Raw genomic sequence first — 21,699 nt, 5'->3', positions numbered from 1 at the left:
ACTGTATGACTTCCTAGCCCCTTGCCCTATATAAATACTGTCACTGTATGACTTCCTAGCCCCTTGCCCTATATAAATACTGTCACTGTATGACTTCCTAGACACTAACCCTATATAAATACTGTCACTGTATAGCTTCCTAGCCCCTCGCCCTATATAAATACTGTCACTGTATGACTTCCTAGCCCCTTGCCCTATATAAATACTGTCACTGTATGACTTCCTAGACACTAACCCTATATAAATACTGTCACTGTATAGCTTCCTAGCCCCTCGCCCTATATAAATACTGTCACTGTATGACTTCCTAGCCACTCACCCTATATAAATACTGTCACTGTATGACTTCCTAGCCCCTCGCCCTATATAAATACTGTCACTGTATGACTTCCTAGCCACTCGCCCTATATAAATACTGTCACTGTATGACTTCCTAGCCACTCACCCTATATAAAAACTGTCACTGTATGACTTCCTAGACACTCACCCTATATAAATACTGTCACTGTATGACTTCCTAGCCACTCGCCCTATATAAATACTGTCACTGTATGACTTCCTAGCCCAGTGCTTTCCAAACTGTGTGTCGGGACACACTAGTGTGTCGGCAGCAGTGGGTAGGTGTGTCCCTGCTTCAGCACAATTTTTTTTAAATTTAATTATTTTTTTTTAAATAGTTTTTTGGTTTCTGACTTTCCACCTGCCTGCTACGCATATCACATGGTTAACACGTGATTGATACCTAGTGGGTCACAGATCATCTTAACCAATTGGCACAGCTCAGTGGGAACTGAAACTATTACCATTGGCGGATTTGGCGGCACATTGGCCTCCTGACTGCACGTGTAGTCTCCTTAATTGGCTCGTGACTGCAAGTGTAGTCATTGAGTGGGACATCAGTGTGTTTGCAGAGCAGGCAGTAGTCAATCGGACTCACCGAGCTCTGAGGGTGGCAGCTTAAACGCTGAGCTGAAGTCAGAAGTCAGTGGGATTGTTTTGCAACTAGCTCCCAGTAGTGCATTGCTGCTCCTGCTCTTGATATATGGATAGGAAGTGGAAGCTTAAAAATGCTTGATGATGAAATGTGAGTGTCTTTATCTAATATTCCACCAAATATTCCGAAACTGTGTTCATCCCATCAACCTCATACATCCCATTAAAAGTAGCTATTGGTGTTATTAAACTTTTTTTTTATTCTTGCACATACATACTGTTACTTGTAAATACATTTTGTTATTATATCATTTATGTGTGTGTCCGTATCTCTTAAAACAAGTTAGTTTAACCTCCTGTTTGCTAGTACAACTGAATTACTGTGTCGCGAAATGATGTAGGTCTAAAAAGTGTGTCACCAACATGAAAAGTTTGGAAAGCTCTGTCCTAGCCCCTCGCCCTATACAAATACTGTCACTGTATGACTTCCTAGCCACTCACCCTATATAAATACTGTTACTATATGACTTCCTAGCCCCTCACCCTATATAAATACTGTCACTGTATAGCTTCCTAGCCCCTCGCCCTATATAAATACTGTCACTGTATAGCTTCCTAGCCCCTCGCCCTATATAAATACTGTCACTGTATGACTTCCTAGACACTCCCCCTATATAAATACTGTCACTGTATGACTTCCTAGACACTCACCCTATATAAATACTGTCACTGTATGACTTCCTAGCCCCTCGCCCTATACAAATACTGTCACTGTATGACTTCCTAGCCCCTTGCCCTATATAAATACTGTCACTGTATGACTTCCTAGCCCCTTGCCCTATATAAATACTGTCACTGTATGACTTCCTAGCCACTCGCCCTATATAAATACTGTCACTGTATAGCTTCCTAGCCACTCGCCCTATATAAATACAGTCACTGTATAGCTTCCTAGCCCCTCGCCCTATATAAATACTGTCACTGTATAGCTTCCTAGCTCCTCACCCTATATAAATACTGTCACTATATGACTTCCTAGACACTCACCCTATATAAAAACTGTCACTGTATGACTTCCTAGCCACTCGCCCTATATAAATACTGTCACTGTATGACTTGCTAGCCACTCACCCTATATAAAAACTGTTGCTGTATGACTTCCTAGCCACTCGCCCTATATAAAAACTGTCACTGTATGACTTCCTAGCCACTCGCCCTATATAAAAACTGTCACTGTATGACTTCCTAGCTCCTCACCCTATATAAATACTGTCACTGTATGACTTCCTAGCCCCTTGCCCTATATAAATACTGTCACTGTATGACTTCCTAGCCACTCACCCTATATAAAAACTGTCACTGTATGACTTCCTAGCCCCTTGCCCTATATAAATACTGTTACTGTATGACTTCCTAGCCACTCACCCTATATAAAAACTGTCACTGTATGACTTCCTAGCCACTCGCCCTATATAAATACTGTCACTGTATGACTTGCTAGCCACTCACCCTATATAAAAACTGTCACTGTATGACTTCCTAGCCACTCGCCCTATATAAAAACTGTCACTGTATGACTTCCTAGCCACTCGCCCTATATAAAAACTGTCACTGTATGACTTCCTAGCTCCTCACCCTATATAAATACTGTCACTGTATGACTTCCTAGCCCCTTGCCCTATATAAATACTGTCACTGTATGACTTCCTAGCCACTCGCCCTATATAAAAACTGTCACTGTATGACTTCCTAGCTCCTCACCCTATATAAATACTGTCACTGTATGACTTCCTAGCCCCTTGCCCTATATAAATACTGTCACTGTATGACTTCCTAGCCACTCACCCTATATAAAAACTGTCACTGTATGACTTCCTAGCCCCTTGCCCTATATAAATACTGTTACTGTATGACTTCCTAGCCACTCACCCTATATAAAAACTGTCACTGTATGACTTCCTAGCCACTCGCCCTATATAAATACTGTCACTGTATGACTTGCTAGCCACTCACCCTATATAAAAACTGTCACTGTATGACTTCCTAGCCACTCGCCCTATATAAAAACTGTCACTGTATGACTTCCTAGCCACTCGCCCTATATAAAAACTGTCACTGTATGACTTCCTAGCTCCTCACCCTATATAAATACTGTCACTGTATGACTTCCTAGCCCCTTGCCCTATATAAATACTGTCACTGTATGACTTCCTAGCCACTCACCCTATATAAAAACTGTCACTGTATGACTTCCTAGCCCCTTGCCCTATATAAATACTGTTACTGTATGACTTCCTAGCCACTCACCCTATATAAAAACTGTCACTGTATGACTTCCTAGCCACTCGCCCTATATAAATACTGTCACTGTATGACTTGCTAGCCACTCGCCCTATATAAAAACTGTCACTGTATGACTTCCTAGCCCCTCGCCCTATATAAATACTGTCACTGTATGACTTCCTAGCCACTCGCCATATATAAATACTGTCACTGTATGACTTCCTAGCCACTCGCCATATATAAATACTGTCACTGTATGACTTGCTAGCCACTCGCCCTATATAAAAACTGTCACTGTATGACTTCCTAGCCCCTCGCCCTATATAAATACTGTCACTGTATGACTTCCTAGCCACTCACCCTATATAAATACTGTCACTGTATGACTTCCTAGCCCCTCGCCCTATATAAATACTGTCACTGTATGACTTCCTAGCCACTCGCCATATATAAATACTGTCACTGTATGACTTCCTAGCCACTCACCCTATATACTGTCACTGTATGACTTCCTAGCCACTCACCCTATATAAATACTGTCACTGTATGACTTCCTAGCTCCTCACCCTATATAAATACTGTCACTGTATGACTTCCTAGCCACTGAAAATTGTCAATTGTTGTGTTTGCAGCATATTTACTGAAATCAAAAGCTATTTCAATCAAACTTTGAACAACATTTTAACTTATTAAACATTTTAACAGGTCACGTTACATTTTAACATAGGACCCCTTATTTGATAGCAGCTTCACAAGTCTTGTATCCATTGAACTTGTGAGTTTTTGGAAAGTTTCTGCTTGAATTTGTTTGCAAGATGTCAGAATAGCTTCCAAGAGCTGCTGTTTAGATGTAAACTGCCTCCCACCCTCATAGATCTTTTGCTTGAGGATGCTCCAAAGGTTCTCAATAGGATTGAGGTCAGGGGAGGATGGAGGCCACACCATGACTTTCTTTCCTTTTATCCCCATAGCAGCCATTGATACAGAGGTATTCTTTGCAGCATGAGATGGTGCATTGTCATGCATGAAGATGATTTTATTACGGAAAGCATAGTTCTTCCTTCTGTACCAGGGAAGGAAGTGGTCAGTCAGGAACTCCACATACTTTGCAGAGGTCATCTTTACACCTTCGGGGACCCTAAAGGGGCCGAACAGCTCTCTTCCCATGATTCTGGCCCAAAACATGACTCCACCACCGCCTTGCTGATGTCGCAGCCTTGTTGGAACAGGGTGGCGGTCCACCAACCATCCACTACTCCATCCATCTGGACCATCCAGGGTTGCACGGCACTCATCAGTGAACAGGACTGTTTGAAAACTAGTCTAAATGTATTTTTCTGCCCAATGCAGCCGTTTCTGCTTGTGAGCATTGGTTAGTGGTGGCCAAATGGAAGGTTTATGCACAGTTGCAAGATTCTTGAGGACTCTACACCTTGATGTCCGTGGGACTCCAGAGGCACCAGCAGCTTCAAATATCTGTTTGCTGCTATGTAATGGTATTTTAGCAGCTGTGCTCTTGATCCGATGCATGGATCTGGCAGAAATCTTCCTTAATGTGCCTTTATCTGCACGAACCCATCTGTGCTCTGAATCAGCCACAAATATCTTAATAGTGCGATGATCACGCTTAAGTTTTCGTGAAATATCTAATGTTTTCATACCTCGTCCAAGGCATTGAACTATTTCACTCTATAATAATAATAATAAACATTAAATTACGAAAAAATAATAAATGAAATTGTCAAAAATAAAAACAATTACACCTAATCTAATAGCCCTATAAAAAAAACCCCTCAAAATAAAAACACCCCCTAGCCTATAATAAACTACCAATAGCCCTTAAAATGACCTTTTGTAGGTCATTGCCCTAAAGAAATCAGCTCTTTTACCTGTAAAAAAAAAAATACAAAATCCCCCCAACAGGGCATTCAGCTCTTTTACAAGTGCCCATCCCTAATCTAAAAAAAAAACCACCCAATTTTTTTTAAAAAAAACCTAACACTAACCCCATAAAATCTGCTCAAGGTTCCTGACGTCAGAACATCAACCTTCATCCATCTCGGGGACGTCTTCTATCTTCATCCCGGGGCGCAGAGCGGAGCTATCCAGGACAATGAAGAACTCCTGCATGGAGCATCCTCTTCATAAGGTCACCGCCATACACTGAAGTTGAATGCAAGGTAGAAGTTTCAAAATGGCGCACCTTGCATTTCTATTGGCTGATTTGATTCATCAAATTCAAATCAACCAATAGGATGAGAGCTTTGGAAAATCCTATTGGCTGTTCAAAACAGCCAATAGGATAAGAGTTACTGAAATCCTATTGGCTGTTCAAATCAGCCAATAGTATTTCAGTAGCTCTCATCCTATTGGCTGATTTGAATTTGTAGAATCAAATCAGCCAATAGGAATGCAAGGTATGCCATTTTGAAACAGATACCTTGCATTCAAATTCAGTGTACGGCGGTGACCGTATGAAGAGGCCATTCCGCGCAGGATGTCTTCGTCATCCTTGATAGCTCAGCGCTGCAGAGATTTTATGGGGTTAGTGTTTTTTTTTCTTTTTTTTGGGTGGGTTTTATTTTTGGTTTGGGCACTTGTAAAAGAGCTGAATGCCCTTTTAAGGGCAATGCCTATACAATTTTTTTACAGGTAAAAGAGCTGTTTAATTTAGGACAATGCCCTACGAAAAAGCCCTTTTAAGGGCTATTGGTAGTTTATTGTAGGTTAAGGGGGTGTTTTAATTTTGAGGGGGCTTTTTTATTTTTTATAGGGCTATTAGATTATGTGTAATTGTTTTTATTTTTGATAATTTAGTTTATAAAAAAAAATTATAGCGTTTTTTATTTTTTGTAATTTAGTGTTTATTATTTTTTGTAATTTCAGATTTTTTTATTTTTTTCGAAGTGTTAGTTTTTTTTAAACTTGTAATTTAGGTTTTTAATTGTTAGTATTTTTTTTTTATTAGAATAGTTATTTTAGGTTCATTTATAGTATAATGGTAGGTTTATTTTTATTTCACAGGCAAGTTTTTATTTATTTAAATATAGTTAAATTGTAATTTTAATTTAAAGTTAGGGGGTGTTAGGTTTAGGGGTTAATAGGTTTAGTTTAGTAGTTACGATGTGGGGGGCTGAAGGTTTAGGGGTTAATACTTTATTATAGTGTTGACGATGTGGGGGGCCAGCGGTGTAGGGGTTTATAGGTTTATTTAGGTGTCAGTGATGTTGGGGAGCGGCGAATTAGGGGTTAATAACTTATTAGTGTCTGTGAAGTCGGGGAGTGGAGGTTGAGGGGTTAATATATTTTTTAATAGTGTTGGTGATGTCGGGGAGCGACGGTTAAAGGGTTAATATATTTAAATAGTGTTGGCGATGTGGGTGGACGGCAAATTAGGGGTTAATAGGTTTATTTAATAGTCGTGATGTGGGTGGGCGGCAGATTAGGGGTTAATAAATTTAATATAGTGTTTGCGATGCAGGAGAGCGGCGGTTTAGGGGTTAATAGGTAGTTTATGGGTGTTAGTGTACTTTGTAGCAGTTTAGTTATGAGTTTTGTGAAACATTTTTGTTTCGCAAAATCCGTAACTACTGTTCTCAGATGGCGGTATGGATCATGTCGGTATAGGCTGTAACGCAAGTATTTTAACTGGACCACACAATTTGTAATACCGGCGCTATGGAAATCCCAAACAAAAACTTCATTTTTCTGAGTACGGAATGGACGTTGCGTTACAGGCTAAAATGCTTGCGGTATAGCAATACCGCCGCAACTCGTAATATGCGTTCCTGGCCAGCGTAATGGCTAATTTTTCAGTGTTAAAAGCCTCACCGCTCCGTAACGCAAAACTCCTAATCTAGCCGTGTTTGTATGTATTTGTGTATCTCTGTGTGTTTATCTGTGTGTGTGTTTATTTGTGTGTATTTGTGTGTATCTGTATCTCTGTGTGTGTGTGTGTGTGTATGTGTATCTGTGTGTTTGTATATCTGTGTGTCTGTGTGTGTATATCTGTGTGTGTGTATGTGTGTATTTGTGTGTATCTGTGTGTATCTGTATCTGTGTGAGTGTGTGTGCGTATCTGTGTGTGTGTATCTGTATGTGAGTGTGTGTGTATCTGTATCTGTGTATCTGTGTGTTTGCGTATCTGTCTCTGTGTATGTGTATCTGTATCTGTGTGTATATATCTGTGTGTGTATGTATGTACGTACGTATCTGTGTGTGTGTGTATCTGTGTGTATGCGAGTATCTGTGTGTGTGTATGTGTGTATCTGTGTGTGTATCTCTGTGTGTGTGTGTGTGTGTATGTGAGTATCTGTGTATGTGTGTATCTGTGTGTGTGTATATGTGCGTATTTGTGTATCTGTGTGTGTGTATCTGTTTGTGTGTTTTTGTGTGTGTATCTGTGTGTATGTACATATCTGTGTGTATGTGCGTATCTGTGTGTGTGTATCTGTTTGTGTGTTTGCATGTCTGTCTCTGTGTGTGTGTGTGTGTGTGTGTGTGTATCTGTGTGTGTGTGTGTGTGTATGTACGTATCCGTGTGTGTATGTACGTATCTGTGTGTGTGTATGTGCGTATCTGTGTGTGTGTATGTGCGTATCTGTGTGTGTATCTGTTTGTGTGTTTGCATGTCTGTCTCTGTGTGTGTGTATGTACGTATCTGTGTGTGTGTCTGTATCTGTGTGTGTGTATGTACGTATCTGTGTGTGTGTGTGTCTGTACGTATCTGTGTGTGTACGTATCTGTGTGTGTATGTACGTATCTGTGTGTGTGTGTATCTGTGTGTGTGTATGTACGTATCTGTGTGTGTGTGTGTGTATCTGTGTGACTGTATGTACGTATCTGTGTGTGTGTGTGTGTATGTACGTATCTGTGTGTGTGTGTATGTACGTATCTGTGTGTGTGTGTATGTACGTATCTGTGTGTGTGTGTATGTACGTATCTGTGTGTGTGTATCTGTGTGTGTATGTGCGTATCTGTGTGTGTGTATGTGCGTATCTGTGTGTGTGTGTATGTACGTATCTGTGTGTGTGTGTGTATGTACGTATCTGTGTGTGTGTATGTACGTATCTGTGTGTGTGTATGTACGTATCTGTGTGTGTGTGTGTATGTACATATCTGTGTGTGTGTGTGTGTCTGTATCTGTGTATGTATGTATCTGTGTGTGTGTGTATGTACATATCTGTGTGTGTGTGTATGTACGTATCTGTGTGTGTGTGTATCTGTGTGTCTGTGTATGTACGTATCTGTGTGTGTAGTATCTGTGTGTGTTTGTGTATTTGTCTGTGTGTGTGTGTATGTACGTATCTGTGTGTGTGTGTATGTACGTATCTGTGTGTGTGTATCTGTGTGTGTTTGCGTATTTGTCTGTGTGTGTGTGTATGTACATATCTGTGTGTGTGTGTTTATGTACGTATCTGTGTGTGTGTATCTGTGTGTGTGTGTGTATGTACGTATTGGTGTGTGTAGTATCTGTGTGTGTTTGTGCATTTGTCTGTGTGTGTGTGTATGTACGTATCTGTGTGTGTGTGTGTATGTACGTATCTGTGTGTGTGTATCTGTGTGTGTGTGTGTATCTGTGTGTGTTTGCGTATTTGTCTGTGTGTGTGTGTATGTACGTATCTGTGTGTGTGTGTATGTACGTATCTGTGTGTGTGTGTATCTGTGTGTGTGTGTGTATGTACGTATCGGTGTGTGTAGTATCTGTGTGTGTTTGTGTATTTGTCTGTGTGTGTGTGTATGTACGTATCTGTGTGTGTGTGTATGTACGTATCTGTGTGTGTGTATCTGTGTGTGTGTGTGTATCTGTGTGTGTGTGTGTATCTGTGTGTGTGTGTATGTACGTATCTGTGTGTGTGTGTGTATGTACGTATCTGTGTGTGTGTGTGTATGTACGTTTCTGTGTGTGTGTATCTGTGTGTGTGTGTGTATCTGTGTGTGTTTGCGTTTTTGTCTGTGTTTGTGTGTATGTACATATCTGTGTGTGTAGTATCTGTGTGTCTTTGCGTATTTGTCTGTGTGTGTGTGTTTGTATGAATGTGTGTGTGCGAGAGAGAGAGAGGGAGAGAGAGGGAGTAAGAGTGAGAAAGAGAGGAGAGAGTTTAGTTATATATTGCTAACGCCTTTAGATGATGTGAACATAATATTTAGTTTTTTTACTCAGTTAGCAATAGAGTATTAATGACACAAATAACACAAGAGAACACAAAACATTACACTGTAACAAACAGTACACTTACTTCTTTATAGCAAACACTGTTATACCGATGTGAACACCTTTTCTATGGAAATATTCATTCAATATATCAATGTTAAAGCTTCCTTCCCAGATAATTGGCGCAAGCCAGGGAGTCAGCACCGCAACATCTGTTCTACTGAATATAGAGAAGCAGAAAAGTACATTATTGTAATGAATATATACTGGTACTTCAGTGATGCAGATCCCTGCGGTAAGCAGAGATATCACTGGGTGTGCACAGCTGTCTGACATTCAGTAACATTCATACAAAACAAGCAGAACTATACAGGACTATAACAGAAGAACCAGCACCAGCCCACCCATCTACAGCAAATGCTTTTGTCTGAGGATGGTATTCCTGGGTAATACAAGATAGTCATGAGTATTATATAAAAACCCAAATATAATCACTAAGGACAGGTGAGGAGCAGGGAGAATTGTACATAGAATTACATTGCAGAAGAATATAAACCGATTAGACTAGACTTGTGCGCGGCAGAAAAATTTGTTTTAGTTCGTTTCGGACTGTATGACTTCCTAGCCCCTCGCCCTATATAAATACTGTTACTGTATGACTTCCTAGCCACTCACCCTATATAAATACTGTTACTGTATGACTTCCTAGCCACTCACCCTATATAAATACTGTCACTGTATGACTTCCTAGCCACTCACCCTATACAAATACTGTCACTGTATGACTTCCTAGCCACTCACCCTATATAAATACTGTCACTGTATAGCTTCCTAGTCCCTCACCCTATATAAATACTGTCACTGTATGACTTCCTAGCTCCTCACCCTATATAAATACTGTCACTATATAGCTTCCTAGCCACTCTCCCTATATAAATACTGTGACTGTATAGCTTCCTAGCTCCTCACCCTATATAAATACTGTCACTGTATGACTTCCTAGCCACTCGCCCTATATAAATACTGTCACTGTATGACTTCCTAGCCACTCGCCCTATATAAATACTGTCACTGTATGACTTCCTAGCCACTCACCCTATATAAAAACTGTCACTGTATGACTTCCTAGCCCCTTGCCCTATATAAATACTGTCACTGTATGACTTCCTAGCCACTCACCCTATATAAATACTGTGACTGTATAGCTTCCTAGCTCCTCACCCTATATAAATACTGTCACTATATGACTTCCTAGACACTCACCCTATATAAATACTGTCACTGTATAGCTTCATAGTCCCTCACCCTATATAAATACTGTCACTGTATGACTTCCTAGCTCCTCACCCTATATAAATACTGTCACTATATAGCTTCCTAGCCACTCTCCCTATATAAATACTGTGACTGTATAGCTTCCTAGCCACTCACCCTATATAAATACTGTCACTGTATGACTTCCTAGCCACTCGCCCTATATAAATACTGTCACTGTATGACTTCCTAGCCACTCGCCCTATATAAATACTGTCACTGTATGACTTCCTAGCCACTCACCCTATATAAAAACTGTCACTGTATGACTTCCTAGCCCCTTGCCCTATATAAATACTGTCACTGTATGACTTCCTAGCCACTCACCCTATATAAATACTGTGACTGTATAGCTTCCTAGCTCCTCACCCTATATAAATACTGTCACTATATGACTTCCTAGACACTCACCCTATATAAATACTGTGACTGTATAGCTTCCTAGCTCCTCACCCTATATAAATACTGTCACTGTATAGCTTCCTAGCCACTCACCCTATATAAATACTGTCACTGTATGACTTCCTAGCCACTCGCCCTATATAAATACTGTCATTGTATGACTTCCTAGCCCCTCACCCTATATAAATACTGTCACTGTATGACTTCCTAGCTCCTCACCCTATATAAATACTGTCACTGTATGACTTCCTAGCCCCTTGCCCTATATAAATACTGTCACTGTATGACTTCCTAGCCACTCACCCTATATAAATACTGTCACTGTATGACTTCCTAGCCTCTCGCCCTATATAAATACTGTGACTGTATGACTTCCTAGCCACTCACCCTATATAAATACTGTGTCTGTATAGCTTCCTAGCTCCTCACCCTATATAAATACTGTGACTGTATAGCTTCCTAGCTACTCACCCTATATAAATACTGTGACTGTATGACTTCCTAGCCACTCACCCTATACAAAAACTGTCACTGTATAGCTTCCTAGCTCCTCACCCTATATAAATACTGTCACTGTATGACTTCCTAGCCACTCACCCTATATAAATACTGTCACTGTATGACTTCCTAGCCACTCGCCCTATATAAATACTGTCACTGTATGACTTCCTAGACACTCGCCCTATATAAATACTGTCACTGTATGACTTCCTAGCCACTCACCCTATATAAAAACTGTCACTGTATGACTTCCTAGCCACTCACCCTATATAAATACTGTCACTGTATGACTTCCTAGCCCCTCACCCTATATAAATACTGTCACTGTATGACTTCCTAGCCACTCACCCTATATAAATACTGTTACTGTATGACTTCCTAGCCACTCACCCTATATAAATACTGTCACTGTATGACTTCCTAGCCACTCACCCTATATAAATACTGTCACTGTATGACTTCCTAGCCCCTCGCCCTATATAAATACAGTCACTGTATAGCTTCCTAGCCCCTCGCCTTATATAAATACTGTGACTATATGACTTCCTAGCCCCTCTCCCTATATAAATACTGTCACTGTATGACTTCCTAGCCTCTCGCCCTATATAAATACTGTCACTGTATGACTTCCTAGCCACTCACCCTATATAAATACTGTGACTGTATAGCTTCCTAGCTCCTCACCCTATATAAATACTGTGATTGTATAGCTTCCTAGCTCCTCACCATATATAAATACTGTCACTGTATGACTTCCTAGCCACTCACCCTATACAAATACTGTCACTGTATGACTTCCTAGCCACTCGCCCTATATAAATACTGTCACTGTATGACTTCCTAGCCACTCACCCTATATAAATACTGTGACTGTATGACTTCCTAGCCACTCGCCCTATATAAGTACTGTCACTGTATAGCTTCCTAGCCCCTCACCCTATATAAATACTGTCACTGTATGACTTCCTAGCTCCTCACCCTATATAAATACTGTCACTATATAGCTTCCTAGCCACTCTCCCTATATAAATACTGTCACTGTATAGCTTCCTAGCCCCTCACCCTATATAAATACTGTCACTGTATGACTTCCTAGCTCCTCACCCTATATAAATACTGTCACTGTATGACTTCCTAGCCACTCGCCCTATATAAATACTGTGACTGTATGACTTCCTAGCCACTAACCCTATATAAATACTGTCACTGTATGACTTCCTAGCCACTCACCCTATATAAATACTGTCACTGTATGACTTCCTAGCCACTCACCCTAGATAAATACTGTGACTGTATGACTTCCTAGCCACTAACCCTATATAAATACTGTCACTGTATGACTTCCTAGCTCCTCACCCTATATAAATACTGTCACTGTATGACTTCCTAGCCACTCACCCTATATAAATACTGTCATTGTATAGCTTCCTAGCCCCTCACCCTATATAAATACTGTCACTGTATGACTTCCTAGCTCCTCACCCTATATAAATACTGTCACTGTATGACTTCCTAGCCACTCGCCCTATATAAATACTGTGACTGTATGACTTCCTAGCCACTAACCCTATATAAATACTGTCACTGTATGACTTCCTAGCCACTCACCCTATATAAATACTGTCACTGTATGACTTCCTAGCCACTCACCCTAGATAAATACTGTCACTGTATGACTTCCTAGCCTCTCGCACTATATAAATACTGTCACTGTATGACTTCCTAGCCCCTCACCCTATATAAATACTGTTACTGTATGACTTCCTAGCCACTCACCCTATATAAATACTGTCACTGTATGACTTCCTAGCCACTCACCCTAGATAAATACTGTCACTGTATGACTTCCTAGCCTCTCGCCCTATATAAATACTGTCACTGTATGACTTCCTAGCCACTCGCCCTATATAAATACTGTCACTGTATGACTTCCTAGCCACTCACCCTATACAAATACTGTCACTGTATGACTTCCTAGCCCCTCACCCTATATAAATACTGTTACTGTATGACTTCCTAGCCACTCACCCTAGATAAATACTGTCACTGTATGACTTCCTAGCCTCTCGCCCTATATAAATACTGTCACTGTATGACTTCCTAGCCACTCACCCTATATAAAAACTGTCACTGTATGACTTCCTAGCCACTCTCCCTATATAAATACAGTCACTGTATGACTTCCTAGCCACTCACCCTATATAAATACTGTCACTGTATGACTTCCTAGCCCCTTGCCCTATATAAATACTGTCACTGTATGACTTCCTAGCCACTCACCCTATATAAAAACTGTCACTGTATGACTTCCTAGCCTCTCGCCCTATATAAATACTGTCACTGTATGACTTCCTAGCCACTCACCCTATATAAATACTGTCACTGTATGACTTCCTAGCCTCTCGCCCTATATAAATACTGTCACTGTATGACTTCCTAGCCCCTCACCCTATATAAATACTGTCACTGTATGACTTCCTAGCCACTCACCCTATATAAATACTGTCACTGTATGACTTCCTAGCCACTCACCCTAGATAAATACTGTCACTGTATGACTTCCTAGCCTCTCGCCCTATATAAATACTGTCACTGTATGACTTCCTAGCCACTCACCCTATATAAATACTGTCACTGTATGACTTCCTAGCCACTCACCCTATACAAATACTGTCACTGTATGACTTCCTAGCCCCTCATCCTATATAAATACTGTTACTGTATGACTTCCTAGCCACTCACCCTATATAAATACTGTCACTGTATGACTTCCTAGCCTCTCGCCCTATATAAATACTGTCACTGTATGACTTCCTAGCCACTCACCCTAGATAAATACTGTCACTGTATGACTTCCTAGCCCCTCGCCCTATATAAATACTGTCACTGTATGACTTCCTAGCCACTCACCCTATATAAATACTGTCACTGTATGACTTCCTAGCCACTCACCCTATATAAATACTGTCACTGTATGACTTCCTAGCCTCTCGCCCTATATAAATACAGTCACTGTATAGCTTCCTAGCCCCTCGCCTTATATAAATACTGTGACTATATGACTTCCTAGCCCCTCTCCCTATATAAATACTGTCACTGTATGACTTCCTAGCCACTCGCCCTATATAAAAACTGTCACTGTATGACTTCCTAGCCACTCGCCCTATATAAGTACTGTCACTGTATAGCTTCCTAGCCCCTCACCCTATATAAATACTGTCACTGTATGACTTCCTAGCCACTCACCCTATATAAATACTGTCACTGTATGACTTCCTAGCCACTAACCCTATATAAATACTGTCACTGTATGACTTCCTAGCCACTCACCCTATATAAATACTGTCACTGTATGACTTCCTAGCCACTCACCCTAGATAAATACTGTGACTGTATGACTTCCTAGCCACTCGCCCTATATAAATACTGTCACTGTATGACTTCCTAGACACTCGCCCTATATAAATACTGTCACTGTATGACTTCCTAGCCACTCACCCTATATAAAAACTGTCACTGTATGACTTCCAAGCCACTCACCCTATATAAATACTGTCACTGTATGACTTCCTAGCCCCTCACCCTATATAAATACTGTCACTGTATGACTTCCTAGCCACTCACCCTATATAAATACTGTTACTGTATGACTTCCTAGCCACTCACCCTATATAAATACTGTCACTGTATGACTTCCTAGCCACTCACCCTATATAAATACTGTCACTGTATGACTTCCTAGCCCCTCGCCCTATATAAATACAGTCACTGTATAGCTTCCTAGCCCCTCGCCTTATATAAATACTGTGACTATATGACTTCCTAGCCCCTCTCCCTATATAAATACTGTCACTGTATGACTTCCTAGCCTCTCGCCCTATATAAATACTGTCACTGTATGACTTCCTAGCCACTCACCCTATATAAATACTGTGACTGTATAGCTTCCTAGCTCCTCACCCTATATAAATACTGTGATTGTATAGCTTCCTAGCTCCTCACCATATATAAATACTGTCACTGTATGACTTCCTAGCCACTCACCCTATACAAATACTGTCACTGTATGACTTCCTAGCCACTCGCCCTATATAAATACTGTCACTGTATGACTTCCTAGCCACTCACCCTATATAAATACTGTGACTGTATGACTTCCTAGCTCCTCACCCTATATAAATACTGTCACTATATAGCTTCCTAGCCACTCTCCCTATATAAATACTGTCACTGTATAGCTTCCTAGCCCCTCACCCTATATAAATACTGTCACTGTATGACTTCCTAGCTCCTCACCCTATATAAATACTGTCACTGTATGACTTCCTAGCCACTCACCCTATATAAATACTGTCACTGTATGACTTCCTAGCCACTAACCCTATATAAATACTGTCACTGTATGACTTCCTAGCCACTCACCCTATATAAATACTGTCACTGTATGACTTCCTAGCCACTCACCCTAGATAAATACTGTGACTGTATGACTTCCTAGCCACTAACCCTATATAAATACTGTCACTGTATGACTTCCTAGCTCCTCACCCTATATAAATACTGTCACTGTATGACTTCCTAGCCACTCACCCTATATAAATACTGTCATTGTATAGCTTCCTAGCCCCTCACCCTATATAAATACTGTCACTGTATGACTTCCTAGCTCCTCACCCTATATAAATACTGTCACTGTATGACTTCCTAGCCACTCGCCCTATATAAATACTGTGACTGTATGACTTCCTAGCCACTAACCCTATATAAATACTGTCACTGTATGACTTCCTAGCCACTCACCCTATATAAATACTGTCACTGTATGACTTCCTAGCCACTCACCCTAGATAAATACTGTCACTGTATGACTTCCTAGCCTCTCGCACTATATAAATACTGTCACTGTATGACTTCCTAGCCCCTCACCCTATATAAATACTGTTACTGTATGACTTCCTAGCCACTCACCCTATATAAATACTGTCACTGTATGACTTCCTAGCCACTCACCCTAGATAAATACTGTCACTGTATGACTTCCTAGCCTCTCGCCCTATATAAATACTGTCACTGTATGACTTCCTAGCCACTCGCCCTATATAAATACTGTCACTGTATGACTTCCTAGCCACTCACCCTATACAAATACTGTCACTGTATGACTTCCTAGCCCCTCACCCTATATAAATACTGTTACTGTATGACTTCCTAGCCACTCACCCTAGATAAATACTTTCACTGTATGACTTCCTAGCCTCTCGCCCTATATAAATACTGTCACTGTATGACTTCCTAGCCACTCACCCTATATAAAAACTGTCACTGTATGACTTCCTAGCCACTCTCCCTATATAAATACAGTCACTGTATGACTTCCTAGCCACTCACCCTATATAAATACTGTCACTGTATGACTTCCTAGCCCCTTGCCCTATATAAATACTGTCACTGTATGACTTCCTAGCCACTCACCCTATATAAAAACTGTCACTGTATGACTTCCTAGCCTCTCGCCCTATATAAATACTGTCACTGTATGACTTCCTAGCCACTCACCCTATATAAATACTGTCACTGTATGACTTCCTAGCCTCTCGCCCTATATAAATACTGTCACTGTATGACTTCCTAGCCCCTCACCCTATATAAATACTGTCACTGTATGACTTCCTAGCCACTCACCCTATATAAATACTGTCACTGTATGACTTCCTAGCCACTCACCCTAGATAAATACTGTCACTGTATGACTTCCTAGCCTCTCGCCCTATATAAATACTGTCACTGTATGACTTCCTAGCCACTCACCCTATATAAATACTGTCACTGTATGACTTCCTAGCCACTCACCCTATACAAATACTGTCACTGTATGACTTCCTAGCCCCTCATCCTATATAAATACTGTTACTGTATGACTTCCTAGCCACTCACCCTATATAAATACTGTCACTGTATGACTTCCTAGCCACTCACCCTAGATAAATACTGTCACTGTATGACTTCCTAGCCCCTCGCCCTATATAAATACTGTCACTGTATGACTTCCTAGCCACTCACCCTATATAAATACTGTCACTGTATGACTTCCTAGCCACTCACCCTATATAAATACTGTCACTGTATGACTTCCTAGCCTCTCGCCCTATATAAATACAGTCACTGTATAGCTTCCTAGCCCCTCGCCTTATATAAATACTGTGACTATATGACTTCCTAGCCCCTCTCCCTATATAAATACTGTCACTGTATGACTTCCTAGCCACTCGCCCTATATAAAAACTGTCACTGTATGACTTCCTAGCCACTCGCCCTATATAAGTACTGTCACTGTATAGCTTCCTAGCCCCTCACCCTATATAAATACTGTCACTGTATGACTTCCTAGCCACTCACCCTATATAAATACTGTCACTGTATGACTTCCTAGCCACTAACCCTATATAAATACTGTCACTGTATGACTTCCTAGCCACTCACCCTATATAAATACTGTCACTGTATGACTTCCTAGCCACTCACCCTAGATAAATACTGTGACTGTATGACTTCCTAGCCACTAACCCTATATAAATACTGTCACTGTATGACTTCCTAGCTCCTCACCCTATATAAATACTGTCACTGTATGACTTCCTAGCCACTCACCCTATATAAATACTGTCACTGTATAGCTTCCTAGCCCCTCACCCTATATAAATACTGTCACTGTATGACTTCCTAGCTCCTCACCCTATATAAATACTGTCACTGTATGACTTCCTAGTCACTCGCCCTATATAAATACTGTGACTGTATGACTTCCTAGCCACTAACCCTATATAAATACTGTCACTGTATGACTTCCTAGCCACTCACCCTATATAAATACTGTCACTGTATGACTTCCTAGCCACTCACCCTAGATAAATACTGTCACTGTATGACTTCCTAGCCTCTCGCCCTATATAAATACTGTCACTGTATGACTTCCTAGCCCCTCACCCTATATAAATACTGTTACTGTATGACTTCCTAGCCACTCACCCTATATAAATACTGTCACTGTATGACTTCCTAGCCACTCACCCTAGATAAATACTGTCACTGTATGACTTCCTAGCCTCTCGCCCTATATAAATACTGTCACTGTATGACTTCCTAGCCACTCTCCCTATATAAATACAGTCACTGTATGACTTCCTAGCCCCTTGCCCTATATAAATACTGTCACTGTATGACTTCCTAGCCACTCACCCTATACAAATACTGTCACTGTATGACTTCCTAGCCCCTCGCCCTATATAAATACTGTCACTGTATGACTTCCTAGCCACTCACCCTATATAAATACTGTCACTGTATGACTTCCTAGCCTCTCGCCCTATATAAATACTGTCACTGTATGACTTCCTAGCCACTCACCCTAGATAAATACTGTCACTGTATGACTTCCTAGCCCCTCGCCCTATATAAATACTGTCACTGTATGACTTCCTAGCCACTCACCCTATATAAATACTGTCACTGTATGACTTCCTAGCCACTCACCCTATATAAATACTGTCACTGTATGACTTCCTAGCCTCTCGCCCTATATAAATACAGTCACTGTATAGCTTCCTAGCCCCTCGCCTTATATAAATACTGTGACTATATGACTTCCTAGCCCCTCTCCCTATATAAATACTGTCACTGTATGACTTCCTAGCCACTCGCCCTATATAAAAACTGTCACTGTATGACTTCCTAGCCTCTCGCCCTATATAAAAACTGTCACTGTATGACTTCCTAGCCACTCACCCTATATAAATACTGTCACTGTATGACTTCCTAGCCACTCTCCCTATATAAATACTGTCACTGTATGACTTCCTAGCCTCTCGCCCTATATAAATACTGTCACTGTATGACTTCCTAGCCACTCTCCCTATATAAATACAGTCACTGTATGACTTCCTAGCCCCTTGCCCTATATAAATACAGTCACTGTATGACTTCCTAGCCACTCACCCTATATAAATACAGTCACTGTATGACTTCCTAGCCCCTTGCCCTATATAAATACTGTCACTGTATAGCTTCCTAGCCCCTCGCCCTATATAAATACTGTCACTGTATGACTTCCTAGCCACTCACCCTATATAAATACTGTCACTGTATGACTTGCTAGCCACTCACCCTATATAAATACTGTCACTGTATAGCTTCCTAGCCACTCTCCCTATATAAATACTGTCACTGTATGACTTCCTAGCCACTCACCCTATATAAATACTGTCACTGTATGACTTCCTAGCCACTCACCCTATATAAATACTGTCACTGTATGACTTCCTAGCCACTCACCCTATATAAATACTGTCACTGTATGACTTCCTAGCTCCTCACCCTATATAAATACTGTCACTATATAGCTTCCTAGCCCCTCACCCTATATAAATACTGTCACTGTATAGCTTCCTAGCCACTCACCCTATACAAATACTGTTACTGTATGACTTCCTAGCCCCTCTCCCTATATAAATACTGTCACTGTATGACTTCCTAGCCACTCACCCTATATAAATACTGTCACTGTATGACTTCCTAGCTCCTCACCCTATATAAATACTGTCACTGTATGACTTCCTAGCCCCTCGCCCTATATAAATACTGTCACTGTATAGCTTCCTAGCCCCTCACCCTATATAAATACTGTCACTGTATGACTTCCTAGCCACTCACCCTATATAAATACTGTCACTGTATGACTTCCTAGCTCCTCACCCTATATAAATACTGTCACTGTATGACTTCCTAGACACTCACCCTATACAAATACTGTCACTGTATGACTTCCTAGCCCCTCATCCTATATAAATACTGTCACTGTATGACTTCCTAGCCACTCACCCTATATAAATACTGTCACTGTATGACTTCCTAGCCACTCACCCTATATAAATACTGTCACTGTATGACTTCCTAGCTCCTCACCCTATATAAATACTGTCACTGTATGACTTCCTAGACACTCGCCCTATATAAATACTGTCACTGTATGACTTCCTAGCCACTCGCCCTATATAAATACTGTCACTGTATGACTTCCTAGACACTCGCCCTATATAAATACTGTCACTGTATAGCTTCCTAGCCCCTCACCCTATATAAATACTGTCACTGTATAGCTTCCTAGCCCCTCACCCTATATAAATACTGTTACTGTATGACTTCCTAGCCACTCACCCTATATAAATACTGTCACTGTATGACTTCCTAGCCCCTCACCCTATATAAATACTGTCACTGTATGACTTCCTAGCCCCTCACCCTATATAAATACTCTCACAGTATGACTTCCTAGCTCCTCACCCTATATAAATACTGTCACTATATAGCTTCCTAGCCACTCTCCCTATATAAATACTGTCACTGTATAGCTTCCTAGCCCCTCACCCTATATAAATACTCTCACTGTATGACTTCCTAGCCACTCACCCTATATAAATACTGTCACTGTATGACTTCCTAGCCACTCTCCCTATATAAATACTGTCACTGTATAGCTTCCTAGTCCCTCGCCCTATATAAATACTGTCACTGTATGACTTCCTAGCCACTCGCCCTATATAAATACTGTCACTGTATGACTTCCTAGCCACTCACCCTATATAAATACTGTCACTGTATGACTTCCTAGCCACTCCCCCCAATATAAATACTGTCACTGTATGACTTCCTAGCCACTCGCCCTATATAAATACTGTCACTGTATGACTTCCTAGCCACTCACCCTATATAAATACTGTCACTGTATGACTTCCTAGCCACTCACCCTATACAAATACTGTCACTGTATGACTTCCTAGCCACTCACCCTATATAAATACTGTCACTGTATGACTTCCTAGCCACTCACCCTATACAAATACTGTCCCTGTATGACTTCCTAGCCACTCGCCCTATATAAATACTGTCACTGTATGACTTCCTAGCCACTCACCCTATATAAATACTGTCACTGTATGACTTCCTAGCCACTCGCCCTATATAAATACTGTCACTGTATGACTTCCTAGCCACTCGCCCTATATAAATACTGTCACTGTATGACTTCCTAGCCACTCGCCCTATATAAATACTGTCAC

General features: G+C 40.9%; 1 protein-coding gene across 3 annotated transcripts in view; it reads right to left on the bottom strand.

Annotated features, from left to right (window-relative positions):
* LOC128642927 (histo-blood group ABO system transferase) overlaps positions 1-21,699 on the bottom strand; it is a 160,771-nt gene that overhangs the window by 6,531 nt on the left and 132,541 nt on the right. For all 3 annotated transcript variants that reach the window (XM_053695817.1, XM_053695818.1, XM_053695816.1), the window contains one exon: positions 9,456-9,590. In XM_053695817.1, coding sequence (XP_053551792.1) covers positions 9,456-9,590 — 135 coding nt within the window. The remainder of the gene's footprint in view (positions 1-9,455; positions 9,591-21,699) is intronic.

The sequence above is a fragment of the Bombina bombina genome, chromosome 12 (assembly GCF_027579735.1).
Source record: "Bombina bombina isolate aBomBom1 chromosome 12, aBomBom1.pri, whole genome shotgun sequence".
NCBI classification, from domain to species: domain Eukaryota; kingdom Metazoa; phylum Chordata; class Amphibia; order Anura; family Bombinatoridae; genus Bombina; species Bombina bombina.
This window is presented reverse-complemented; position numbering and strand designations above follow the sequence as displayed.